This window comes from Phoxinus phoxinus (assembly GCF_949152265.1).
Source record: "Phoxinus phoxinus genome assembly, chromosome: 1".
NCBI classification, from domain to species: Eukaryota; Metazoa; Chordata; class Actinopteri; order Cypriniformes; family Leuciscidae; genus Phoxinus; species Phoxinus phoxinus.
The window spans coordinates 24,050,318-24,063,756 of record NC_136876.1 but is presented as its reverse complement, the minus strand read 5'-3'; the positions used below and the strand labels follow the sequence as shown (position 1 = coordinate 24,063,756).

At 36.5% G+C, this 13,439-nt stretch overlaps 1 protein-coding gene across 6 annotated transcripts in view; it reads right to left on the bottom strand.

The window, feature by feature from the left end:
* Positions 1–359: 359 nt before the first annotated feature.
* stat5a (signal transducer and activator of transcription 5a) overlaps positions 360–13,439 on the bottom strand; it is an 82,558-nt gene continuing 69,478 nt past the window's right edge. For 5 of the 6 annotated variants that reach the window (XM_079624021.1, XM_079624022.1, XM_079624020.1 and 2 more), the window contains 7 exons: positions 13,184–13,390; positions 8,735–8,829; positions 7,472–7,614; positions 7,050–7,205; positions 5,933–5,984; positions 4,938–5,042; positions 360–2,503 (listed from right to left, as the gene is read on the bottom strand). In XM_079624021.1, the coding sequence (XP_079480147.1) occupies positions 2,380–2,503; positions 4,938–5,042; positions 5,933–5,984; positions 7,050–7,205; positions 7,472–7,614; positions 8,735–8,829; positions 13,184–13,390 (882 nt within the window). In that variant the 3' untranslated portion in view covers positions 360–2,379. The remainder of the gene's footprint in view (positions 2,504–4,937; positions 5,043–5,932; positions 5,985–7,049; positions 7,206–7,471; positions 7,615–8,734; positions 8,830–13,183; positions 13,391–13,439) is intronic. The other variant, XR_013799090.1, reaches the window with a different exon arrangement.

Genomic DNA, 13,439 nt, shown 5'->3' with positions numbered 1-13,439 from the left:
TTGAAATCGATCAATATGATGTTTGTTTTCTACATTGCACAACACTACTTCCCAGCCTGAAGAATCCAACAACTGGAGCCCATAAAAGAGACGGCCTGTTTTTAGTTTATAAAGAAAAAGACAAACTTGTGTAAAAATTTGAGTTTTCTCAGAAAAATGCTGTTATAAAGAGTGGTTGCAAAGTACACAGTGATTAATGTCACTCTTTTAGAAAGCGTTACGAGATCCAGATCAAAAGGCAACAAATAGATTGTAATTTTAAAATGTTAAGGCGCACCAAATTAAAATTACACCAATTTTGAACCCAAGTTCATTTCATTCTCACAGTAATTGTAGCTATTAAAGGAAAGTATTAAAAAAGTATTTAAAAAAATCTTTATTGTCAATTCAATTACTCTTCTCTACAGCCAAACCACAAACATGTGACGAATAACAGAGCAGAGCTACACACACACACACACACACACACACACACACACACACACACACACACACACACACACACACACACACACACACACACACACACACACACACACACACACACACACACACACACACACACACACACACACACACACACACACACACACACACACACACACACACACACACACACACACACACACACACACACACACACACACACAAACCCCTACAGTGTGAAACAGTCTACACAACAACATGACAATAAAAAAGATTAAGTAAAATCACACAACTTCCTATGCGGCTCTGCCATGGCAGAGAAATAGAGTTGGAAAAAAAAAAAAAAAAAAAAAGAGAAACTTCACAAATAAAAAAACATCCACTGAGAGGAACAAACAAAAAAATCGTTTGAGAATGAACAAGAGACAGGCATCTAAAAGTGGGCGTCACAAGTCAGGTTTGCAGCTAACATACAGTAAGCAATCAGGAAACGTCTCTCCGTGTTAACTTCACTGTTTGGCTTTTTCTTCCATGCGAAAGCTCAGCTGAAATTTGAAATGAAACTACAGAAAACCAGCAATCAGCCCCTTTGCGCCGATAGAGGTTTTGGGGATGGCTGAAACTGATTTTGGATCAGTACGTAAGGGCTTTTACTGAGAATCGGACACAGTAACACAGCATTTTGCATTACACAGACGGACGGAGCTCTCTAGCGTCCTACAGTAATAAAATAGAAATATGTTAACAAAAAATAAATTCATATATATGCTACTGGATATAGGTACTTTCTGTTGGTTATTTATTGATGTATTATTTGTGTTTTACATCAGCTCTACGTAATGTCCTGAGTGGGCAAGGCTTTTGTGCAGGTGTACGAGTAGGAGAGAAAAAAAGATGCCGGTTGGGAACGAGCTGACACGAAGAAATGCTAACCTATAGGATGGCCAGTTAAGAGCATGTGTAACCATGACAACCGGTTCTCTTGTTTTGCACATTCTGAAGAGGAAAGCATAAGAACAGATGAGGTCACCACCTGTTACACTGGAGAGAGAGAGAGAGAGAGAGAGAGAGAGAGAGAGAGACTGTGATGGCCTGTGTAGTGTAGTGTGAGCCGAGATGGTCAGCAGACCTCTCTCTCCCCAAAGTGTTTCCATCAGTTTTCGTGGGACGGATGAGAGCGGGTGTGTGTGGCATTTCCCACGAGTGCCGCAGTTTCAATGATGTGAGTGACAGGTTGTGTGCTGCTGGTTTGGATGCGGGTGTAACGGTTCAGATTAAACACAGACGGTGAGGGGATGGTAAGACCCATTCAGCCTGTCGGTGCTCATGTAGGTGCACCGAACAGCCTTGCAACCTTAACACTCTTTAGTGTACAGAAGCAATACATTGCAATTGCCATGGTAACAATAATGTCGTCGTCTGCAACAAAGCATTCGTTTAAGAGCGTAAAGGATATTATGCATTTTTTCAGATGCAATAGATATCTCAACACCCCCGAAATAAAATGACAACCATAAAACATACAACATAAAAAAATTAAATGTTCCTTACAGTAGTACATTTCGTTTTAAGGGTTTCACAGACTTGTCCTGCGAAAAGTCAATTTGAAAATAAAAACAACACAAAAAACAACAACACACAAAGCACAAAGGAAAAGAGATAACATGCATCTCTCTCTTTTTTCTACAATACTGTTTGGTGGTATTTTATTAGAGGAAGGCTCATGGTATTTTTTTTTTCCATTAGTTCCTTTCTATTCTATAGAAACAAGGGATGGGAAAATAAAGAGGTATGATGATAGGAAAAAATAACAGATAAAGAAAAAGAACCGAAAGTCATAAAGACCCAAACTGAGAAACAAATGGGGAAAATACACTAAGAGGAGGAGAAGAAAATGTGATAAAAAAAACAAACATTATTCAGCGAGAGAAGTCACAGATGAAGGTCAAGAGGTCATGACTGCTGGCCGCTCCACTGGCCCTCCATCGGTCGACGGAGCAGTTCCTCTACATGCCTCGCTACATCCATGGTGTCGTCCAGATCGAAATCGCCATCAGGGTCCAGCATAGGGTCAACACTGAGAGAGAGAGAGAGAGAGAGAGAGAGAGAGAGAGAGAGAGAGAGAGAGAGAGAGAGAGAGAGAGAGAGAGCTCTTAGTAACTCACGCACAATTCTATAGCATACACCTTATTTAAGAAGTAATTATATTGAATATTTACTATAATAGATGTTACTATCTAGTCCAGGTGACATCAATATATTCTGTGCTGGGTCAAAAAAAAAAGCAGTATTGATTTAAATGTTTAAAAGTTCTAAATACATATTGGAATCATAATGACTTAACTAACAAAAATATTACATGTAAGAAAAGTATGAGCTATTTTTATATTTTGCACGAAGTAATAAACTACTAAAAACAATGCACATAATCTAATAATAGAAACCTCTCATCATGAGCACAAAACAAAGTTAACTAGTAATTTAATTTTTTTTGTATTCCCTTGCCATCTCTAAATAATTTTCAAAATTATAACTTTGTTTATTATGAAATGCTCTTAAAGGGATAGTCCACCCAAAAATGAAAATTTGGTCAGCAATTACTCACCCTCATGTTATTCCAACCATGTAAGACTTAGCAGCGCTTCTGTGTTGTATGTCACACGCATCACACACATGACCAGCATCGGCCAATAGTGAGCCTACGTGGTGACGTGCAACACAGACGCGCTGCGCAGTTATACTACATAAACACACTCAGGCCCACGGAGAATATAATGAATAGTGGAATAAAGTCGTTAGTTTTGTTTGTTTTTTGCGCTCGTCGCTTGTTAAACATATGGTTGAGCCACTGTAGTCACTTTGACTATTTTAACGATGTCGTTAATAACTTTCTGGGCCGGCAAGTTTCAATCCCTTAAAGGGCACCTATTATGCCCCTTTTCACAAGATGTAAAATAAGTCTCTGATGTCCCCAGAGTGTGTATGTGACGTTTTAGCTCAAAATACCCCACAGATCATTTTTTACAGCATGTTTAAATGGTCATTTTTTGGGGGGCTAAGAAAAAAAATGCACCGTTTTAGTGTGTCTCCTTTAAAAGTTAATGAGATGCGGTCCCACGCACAGGGGGCGGAGCCTAACCAGCTCACCCTCAGAGCCAGGACAATCTCATCTCACAGAAAGATGATAATATCAAAACAGAAACTCACAGTAACGGTGTTCGAGTCGGACAAAATGCCCACAGAGCTAGAGAATAAATAGAAGAGGTATGTTTATTTTAATTACGTTTATATCTTATATATGCCATCTGCTCCACTATTAGTACAAGCCTGCTGTAGTTAACCCCGTCTGAATGATGACCAAAATATACTGATGAGTTCAATTAAGTTTATTGTACATCACACAAAAGATGAAGCGTCAGTTTTACTGCAGACAATCACTGTGAGAATAAACACAGTATAAGAAGTGCGCATTAAGTCTTATCCATAAACTCTCAAAACACTCATTACAACTAACAGTAAACAAATATATACACACCTTTTCAGTGGGTGCTTTATAAACTGGTAAACTGTATATCTGTAAAACGACTCGATGAGATAAAGTGCTCGCGCTCACTTTCATTTCTGCGTGATCAGTAACGTTAGTCCTGTCGCTCCGGAGACTATGAGCTGGATCACGAGAGCAGTTTTACTGATCAATCCTCGAGTAACAACGAGAGTAAATGAAGACTGCTATGTTTATTCTAACATCCCAAAAAACAAAACACCTCAATCGCTTTAGGAGACATTCTACAGCTGCTCCAGCGTCGAAACAATGGCGGACTGTGTCCAGCTCACTCAGGGCGGGTCTATGCTCAAACTGCAGTGTCAATCAACAGTCGTGGGCGGGGCTTGTGCAATTCTACGTCACATTGCATTGATTCTGAGAACAGCTCGTTCTGAGACAGTGCTTATGATTTATGGGGATTTAAAAAAAACATAGGGTGTTTCATCACTTATAGGGTGGTTATAGGGTGGTTGTGTACACTCACTGCCAACACACATTTATGTTCAAACACCATGTAAAAGTGAATTTTGCCTAATAGGTGCCCTTTAAGAAGCCTATGGAGGAGTGAGACAGCTCTCAGATTTCATAAAAAAATATCTTAATTGGTGTTCCGAAGATGAACGAAAGTGTTGCGGGGTTGGAACAACATGAGGGTGAGTAATTACTGACAGAATTTTCATTTTTGGGTGAACTATCCCTTTAATATGCTGATTAATAATGCTAAATGTATAGAAAAAAAAATGTCTAAAGGCGTCAAGCATTAGCTTGTCACACACCTGGTTTAGTTAAACCAGTGTTTCTCAATTTATTGGTAGACCAATCACAACAGACTGTGAATGTAAATTTTGTAGGAGACTTCCAAAGCAAAATTAGGAAGCTTTAAAATAGTATTATAGAGGCACTTATAACAACACTGATGCAGAAACATAAAGACAGACGGAAACATATATCTGTGCGCACTGCTCACATGGGAGGATAGAGTCCATAAGTGTGTTGAGGATTGACCGCTGGAGATGCCGCATGGTCCATGTAGCCGGGGTTTGCTGCAGGGTCAGGGTTAGGTGTCGCAAACCTATGTCAACAGAAACGCACACACAGATAGACAAATATTTAACATCATCTGTTATTGTAGTATTATTTATATACTATTAATGTATTTATTAATATTTTGAATTATTATTTTAGTTTTATGTTTTCATTTCAGTTTGATTTAGTGATTTTGTTTTGTTTGTCAATTTAATTAGTTTAAAAAAAATCTAGTTTTAGTCATTTTACTGCGGTACTTCAACTTAAAATGATTTTATGAAGGCAACGCTTGCGATTTTAATATTTCTTTAAAAAAAAATTTTTTCATCTATTGTTGAGAAACGAGTTTGAATCCAGTCCGTGGTGCAATATGTATTGATACAGCTTCCTGTAACATTTCCTGTCATCTTTCTACTCTATTCCTCAATAGAATGTCAGTAAGCTCAATAAATAATTAACCAAAGGCAATCATTCTATTCGGCTCTAGTGCACAGCTTGCTACACACACCAGTTGGGTGCTAGCGGTCAGAGGCTAACCCTTGTAAAAAGTAAGAGCTTGTTTATTAAATCACTCCCTCAGAATGCTGATGAGAAGAACTTAATTATCTGAGTCTGATGGTGTATAACTCCCTGCTGAGTTTGACCGAAGTGGACGGCTTGCTAACAAGACAGACGGAGTCGTCCACCTATGGCCAAATAATGCTGCTAATGAAGCTAACAGAGCTAAGTATATTCTGAAGAGCGGAATGAGAGCAGAGTCTCAAGTATCTGTGGCAACCTGTAACTGCCGCTGAGCCAGGCCAGGGCTAATGCAATGCGTGCAATTAGATTTACCGCTCTGAGATGACAGGTTAGGTCCAAAATATAAGAGATTTAAAGACATGTACTGAGGTCAGAAAAACACACAGACGCAGTGGTGTGAGTGTGTGTACTTACTCTGGCACTACTTGTTTGATCTGTGGTTTGACGTATCCATCCACAGCTTTAGCTAGAGAAGTGGAAAAGATAAACAGATTATTCCTAAACCATAACATAACACTGGCTCACACTGCTATATGTACACATGAATACAAATGTGAAAGAGAGCACACACAGATAAACATTCTAGATTACCCAGAGTGATACACTTTCATTTAAATCCACGAACGCACGCACACACGCACGCACACACACAGCTATCTAAATGGGGACATTCCATAGATGTAATGGTTTTTATACTGTACAAACTGTATATTCTCATCAATTATTATGATTCATAAGCTGTTTTCTTCATGGGGACCCAAAAATTGTCCCCATAACGCATGAATGTTTTGAATGTGTTTTTTAATATGATTATTAAGTTTCCTAAAGACTGCATAATTATACTAATTTCACAATCCTTCCTTGTCTTGTGACTTCTGAGTATGGTGTTAAGACAGAAGTAAAACTTGCAAAACAGTATTGGTAAGTTCAAATTGGTAAGTTTAATTAATTTTCATTAATCGTTTCATTCAGTCTTTTTAAATGAATCTTTTCAAAATTCTCAACTCCTAATGTTCTTAGAAATTCTCTTAAAATATGTAATGTAATATTAGTGCATATAAATAATTGAGAATAAATATATGAATAAATAAGTAAATATATACACTACCATTCAAAAGTTAGGGACTAGTGAATTTTTTCTAGGTTTGTGAAAGAAGTCTCTTATGCTCACCAAGGCTGCATTTATTTGAAAAAATAAATACATAAATAAATACAGCAAAACATTTCTTATTATTCACAATGTTGAAAAGAGTTGTGCTGATTCATATTTTTGTGGAAACATGATTAAAAAAAAACTGGATTCTTCGATGAATAGAAAGCTCAAAAGAACAGCGTTGATTTGAAATTGTAATCTTTTGTATAATTATAAATGTCTTTCCTGTCACTTGCATCCTTGCTGAATAAAAGTATCAATTTCTTTAAAAAAAAAATCATACTGACACCAAACCTTTGAATGAATAAATTCAGTAATTTCAAAAAGGATCAACTTTCATATTTTATTTAAAATAGACAGATTAAAGATCAAGCTTACACAGCGGAGGGGTGTAGTATTTGGAGAAGACCTCATCTTTGGGACGGTCGGGATAGAGGTACAGTAGATGATTCAGGTCACTGATGCGATCTGCCAGGGAGCGGATAGAGAAGTCTTTGGTTGTGTATGGCATGAGGTTCCACACCATCCTTTCCCCTGTGAAGAACACACATACACACTATTTTGTAGAAGCTTTGAAACAGTTGTACAGTATGTGCATTTAAAGCCACTTTATGGTATTTTTTGGAATACAGGACATAAAATGTCCCTACACTCTTAAAAATAAAGGTTCTAAAAGGTTCCATTTTTGGTTCCCCAAAGAACCCTTCATTGATCCATTTTTATAAGAATTTTTTAATAAATCAGAATATTATAAAGCACAATCAAGCCATGGCAGTGGATGAGCAAAGTAATGGTTCTACCTGCTTTGTTAGGGTTCTCTGCCACCCAGGCTATGGTGATGCCACCGATTTCCGAGTCACTGAAGCGCAACAGGAAGGTTCCGTTGGGTTTGGACATCAGCATGTCCTGAGCTTGCTGTTTATTCACAAAGCCAAGAATTGCTCTGGGAAGTACAAGCAACACAAACACACGTGAACACCAACGCATGCAGAAAAGGGCATTTGCACATCGTTATCGTGTGTGTACTGTTCAGTTTTATCATGATTTGTATACAAAGGAATACAAGTTATGGGCGACTGGGGATTGAACAGGAAAAAAGATAAGAAAATAAAAGAGAGCGAGTCGGATCTTATCAAACCCACAAGAGGTCTCTCAGACCTTACTCCTTTGTTAATCCATCCATAGTTCAATGTCTTAATGTATAGTCTTAACCGGGACTATCTCTCAATCAGCCAGTTACCATGGCAAAGAGCACTTCATAATGAATACATCTATTATATATCAATCAAAAAGGAACAAAATGACCAGAATCCAACAAGAATGTGATACGTTATGACAGGGGTTGTCCAAACTCGTTCTTGGAGGAGAGTTTGGCCCCAACTAGCCTCAAAACACCTGTCTGGAAGATTCTAGTATGCCTAGTAAGACCTTTACTAGCTGCTTCAGGTGTGTTTAATTGGGGTTGGAGCTAAACTTTGCAGGACAGGGGCCGTCCGGGAGCAGGACTGGACAACCCTGTGTTATGACCAGTGTTGGGAAAGTTGCTCTAAAAAGTCATTAATTACTAGATAGTGATTACATCTTCAACAGTATAATTAGATTAATGTACTAATTACTCTGTCTAAAAAATGTATTGCATTACTTATTACTAATTGCTTTCTAAATCCCATATCAACCTCTACCAGTTGAACATGCGAGGATAGACATGAAACTTTTATATCTAAAAAATAAAATTAAACTAATATAAAATTGCATAAATTATTCTTGAACTGGCCAAAATATTTAAAGGGAGGTTAAAGTACATTAAAAAAAATATTTTTTCATGAGATTCACTAGGTCAGACTGTGTAAACGGCACTGTTTTCAGATGAGTGTGAGAGATGTCTTTGTTATGTGAGGAGAAACAGCATTTATCCTTTTTCTGTCTGTTTGTTCATTGACTGAGCAACAAAGAGAGATTTTCTTTTTAGGCTTTACACATGGATGAATTGTTATCTTCAACATTGAATCTGTAGGAGTGTGATGTCAACATTTCTTCGTGTTCTCACAGAAGTCACTTCTTACCCATCATTCCAGTGGGGCTTCAGGTGTTTTTTAGTAAGTTCCATGACACCATCAAACCACTGCCAAAATGTGAAGTTCCTGCCTGGTAAACTCTCCTATAGTGAGAAGAAGCAAATCGGGTTTTAATTTACTAACATGATATATTATATATATATTCTTAGATCAAGTAAATCGTGTTGGGGAAAACAAAAACAAAGATTTACCTAAAGTTGTATTGTAGAGTTCTAACAATACAACTTTCAAAAACAAAATTAAAGCAACTCAATGCAGTCAATATAAAATACTTTTTTTTTTCAAATAGGTCGACACTGATTGATTGATTGATTGCTGATTTTGTTGTCACATTTAATAACTTGAGAAATGTGAAATAATGTGAGAAAACAAATGGAAAACTTTGCATAGAGCTGATACAACTTAAGAACTTTTCTTTCAGTGACTTGTTATTGTTACAATGATTGTAGATTTTAAATCATGTCAACTTAACATTTTAAAGGGATAATTCACCCAAATAAGGCAATTATGTCATCATTTACTCATCCTCATGTTGTTTTAAACTTGTATGATTTTCTTTCTTAATAGAATATAAAAATATATTTTGAGAATTTTTTTTTTGTCCATGCAATGTAAGTAACTGGTCTCCATAACTCCAACATTCTTCAAAATATTGAAGAAGGAAAAGAATATTGAAGTAGAAAAGTTGGAGATATTTACTCATAATGGAGAGTAAATTCACTTATTAAGTTAAAATAATTATGCAATTGAACATAATTAGTAAAAAGCTAATGCAAACTATTGCCTTTCTTTTTTTGCCACATCTATTTTTCTAGGACTACATCTATAGAGTGTGTAAAGAGCCAGTGTTAAATAAGACATAGTAGCATGTTGTAGACTAGAACCTCTTAAATGCATGTACTGTATGAAGCTTGTTTCCTCACAGATGCTGAACATAAAAAAAGAATAATAATTAAAGTATGAAAAAACAAAATCTGCTGTATTTCTGGTACGTGTTCCTCACAAGTGATGTGTTCATTGGAAATGGACATGGAGTTGGCATGAATCAGAGAGTAAACAGCTAAGAGTGTGTGCTACAGTGAACGTTCAGGGTTTATGAAACGCAGACTGCTTAAATCAGAGCACGATCCTCTACTACATGTTCATTCTGTTTTTAATCAGTGATCCAAAAGCAAAGTCACATTACATTATCAGTCCTGTCTCCATCTCTTTCACTTTAATCACTGTATTTCTTAGAACATGGTGTCCCGTGCCCTGACCGCTTCAGTAGTTAGCATGGCAGACCACACAGAGACACACAAACACACGGATGCACTGATGTCTCTTGAACGGACAATGGGGTTTAGATGTGAAAATTTGGAATCTAATTTAAACATGGAAATAAATTGAATATTTGGTAACACTTTACAATAAGGTTTGATTTGTTGAAGGTACAGTAAGCCATTTCTAAAAAAACGCTTTTGAAAATTTAAATCAACACCCAAACAGAAAATGTTCCCCATGTCAGCAGTATCAACACCGCAATTTTTTTTTAATTTATTCATTTATTTGACATGGACATTGCAATTAAACATAGTACAAAACAAGTCTGTGACTGATGCTATGCAAAAGGAGTTTATAGCTACTGCTAATTTTCAACTCCAGTCCATGGTACAATGAATCTGCAGCAGTCAGGTAGCTTTCTAAGTTGTTTACATTTATTATTATTGTAATGTTATGTGCTTTGAGACATGAGGTAGTTTAACGCCGTCTCTTGTGACGCTTTGCTGAGAGCAGCTGTGTGTGTGTGTGTGTGTGTGTGTATGTGTGTGCCTTCATGAGTTTTGGATGAGGCGTAGCTTTGGACAGGTTTGGGTTTGTATGCTTGCAATGCTAGCAGGCTAACGTTAGCATTTCCCAGATCCCCTACTGCAGCTGTAAAACAATAAAGGATGCTGTACTATACGAACTAGGGGAATAAATGCCACCAAGTGGAACAAATTGTAATTTGCTCTACTGTCTGTTCAAATGAAAAGAAAACTAGCATTGGGAATTTGTAGCTTTTTCCTGTTGTACTGAACTCGCATCGAAACGCGACCCCAAAACCGAGGTACGTACCGAACAGTGACTTCTGTGTACTGTTACACCCCTAGTGTATAGTATATGTTTTTCATGCTGCTAACTGCACATGGCTAAGTTTCTGGATTGACAACCATATTTAAATGTGCAACTGAATCTGATTGAACAATACAATGATACTGTATGTCAAATGATCAGTGCATTAAGTGTAAATGCAAAATAAAAGACTTGCCACTTTTTCTATGTAATGTGTTACTTTGTTCGTTTTTTTATTACTAATATTTAAATATAAAATAGTTCTAAGCACTTTGTCTTATGGTCTGTCCTGACAGTGATTATGTTTTTATTTAATAAATAAATAGCATAAGTTTATATTACAAGTGGTTTATGCATTTATTTGGTTTTATTGTCAGTATTGTGCTTTTGTACTTTTTTTGTACTGTGTTTGTGGATGACAGTGGATTAATTTCAACATTTAGCCTACTAACGCATCACTAAAATATATTTAATTAATAGTCTAAATGATTAATCAAATGTATAAAAAAATTATTGGTAACACTACAGGTTTCATTTACAATAATACAAAAATACACTACTTTAGTTAACATGAACTATTAATAAACAATACTTCTACAGCATTTATTAATCTTATCTAATGTTAATGCCAACATTTACTAATACATTATTAAAATCAAATGTTGTATTTGTTAACATTGAATCATACAATGTGAACTAACATGAACAAACAATGAACAACTCTGTAAATATTATTAATATTTAGTTAATCTGTAGCTAATATTGTATTAACTAACATTGACAAAGATTAATAAATACTGTAACAAATGCTCATTGTTAGTTAATGTTAGTTAATACATTAACTCATTTTTCACATACATTGAACTTTTGATTCAAGCATTTCCACTAGTGTTCACAGACTTTTGGACCCCACTGCATGAAAGCATCAATCATGAAGATTACTTGGTGTCTATCTGTGCAAGTGTGTGCATAGTGAGTATCAGTGACTTATGTGTAAATAAACAAAGCCATAAACGCATACAATGCCTAAATTTCCAAAGGCCTCCGTTGGGAACACTGCCCGCTTAATGTAGCAGATCAGCACATGGCCATTTTCAAAGGCAGCCACAGCCTTAGGCCTGCCTGCACATCAAAAGCTCTGCGATCAAACCTCACGTTCTGAATAACCATTAACTATTGCAATGGTCGAGAAGCAATGTCAATTTGATCGGCTAACATGCTGCCCCGGGTCGGCGGATCGCCACTTAAAATGAAGAAAACAAAGCCAGAATGATGAGAGACTAGTTTAGGATTAAGCCATCTGTGAGAACATTGCTCGATAAAGGCAGTGCTGTTGGGTAACAGAGCAGCAGGTCACAGTCATGGTCCAAAAAATTGTTACAAAAGAACTGGCCATGTTGCTTTCGGCTTAACTGAAGCTCATAAAGCTCATGAGCAGTAGGGAAGTACAAAAATACTTGTATCGAAGAACAGCTAGATGGAGCGCAACTAAACGCAAGGGTTTAGAGATTTCGAGATGCAGGAATTTCGAGATGGCTTTCGAAAACAGCATGGGACACGTCATTATGACTGATAACTGGATGATTTACATTTTAGACCCAATATTGGCAGTCAATTTGCATTTTGCTTCACCAATGAAAATAGCTCAAAAGTTTGGGTCAGTTAATGCTTTTTATATACTTATACAGTATGAGTGACATTAAATACTTATACATGGTTACAAAATAAATGAATCAAATAAATGCAGTTCTTTTAAATGTTCTATTCATCAAATTATCCTGAAAAAAAAATGTATGAATGTATGTAAAATGTAAAAAAAAATCAACTGATAATAATAAGAAATGTTTCTTGAGCACCAAATCAGCATATTATGATTTCTGGATCATGTGACACAGGAGACAATTCAGCTTTGCCATCACAGGAATATATTGCATTTTAAAATGTATTAAAATAGAAAACAGTTATTTTAAATTTTAATATTTCACAAAATTACCATTTTACTGTATTTTTGATCAAATAAATATAGCCTCTGTGAGCAAAATTTACTCCATTAAAAATCTAAAATGTTACAGACCCCAAACTTTTGAACGGTAGTGTGTGTGTGTGTGTCAAAATTAACTAAATATTTGACCTCACTAAACCAACAGTCCATTAGTCTTTATCTTGCATAGGTTGTTGGCTGTTTATCTATTTATTTTTTGTGTTTTCTTTGATAAGTATTTCCTTCTATGCATATTTTTCACTGGTATGGATAGACAAGGAAGAACAGATTTTACAGAAGAGTCAGTCACTAAGTCACTAAGTCAGTCCAGCACTGTGGTTGAGATCGAGTTGTGTATTTACCCTGTTAAACTGTGACCAGGTCATGGTCATGTTGCGGTATTCCTCCGGGTTGACGCTGGAGCTGCAGAAAGCTTTCTGAGCGAGGAAGACGAGATTCTCCTCGGACAGGCCTCGATTTGACTGCACTTCTGCCTTGTACTTCATATTCAGAGCCTCACACAACTGCGGCCATAACACCTTGTCAGGCACAATAAAGGGCACCCGTCCCTGAGAGAGAATGAAAAATATAGGACCTTATCAAAAACTTTATTCATCA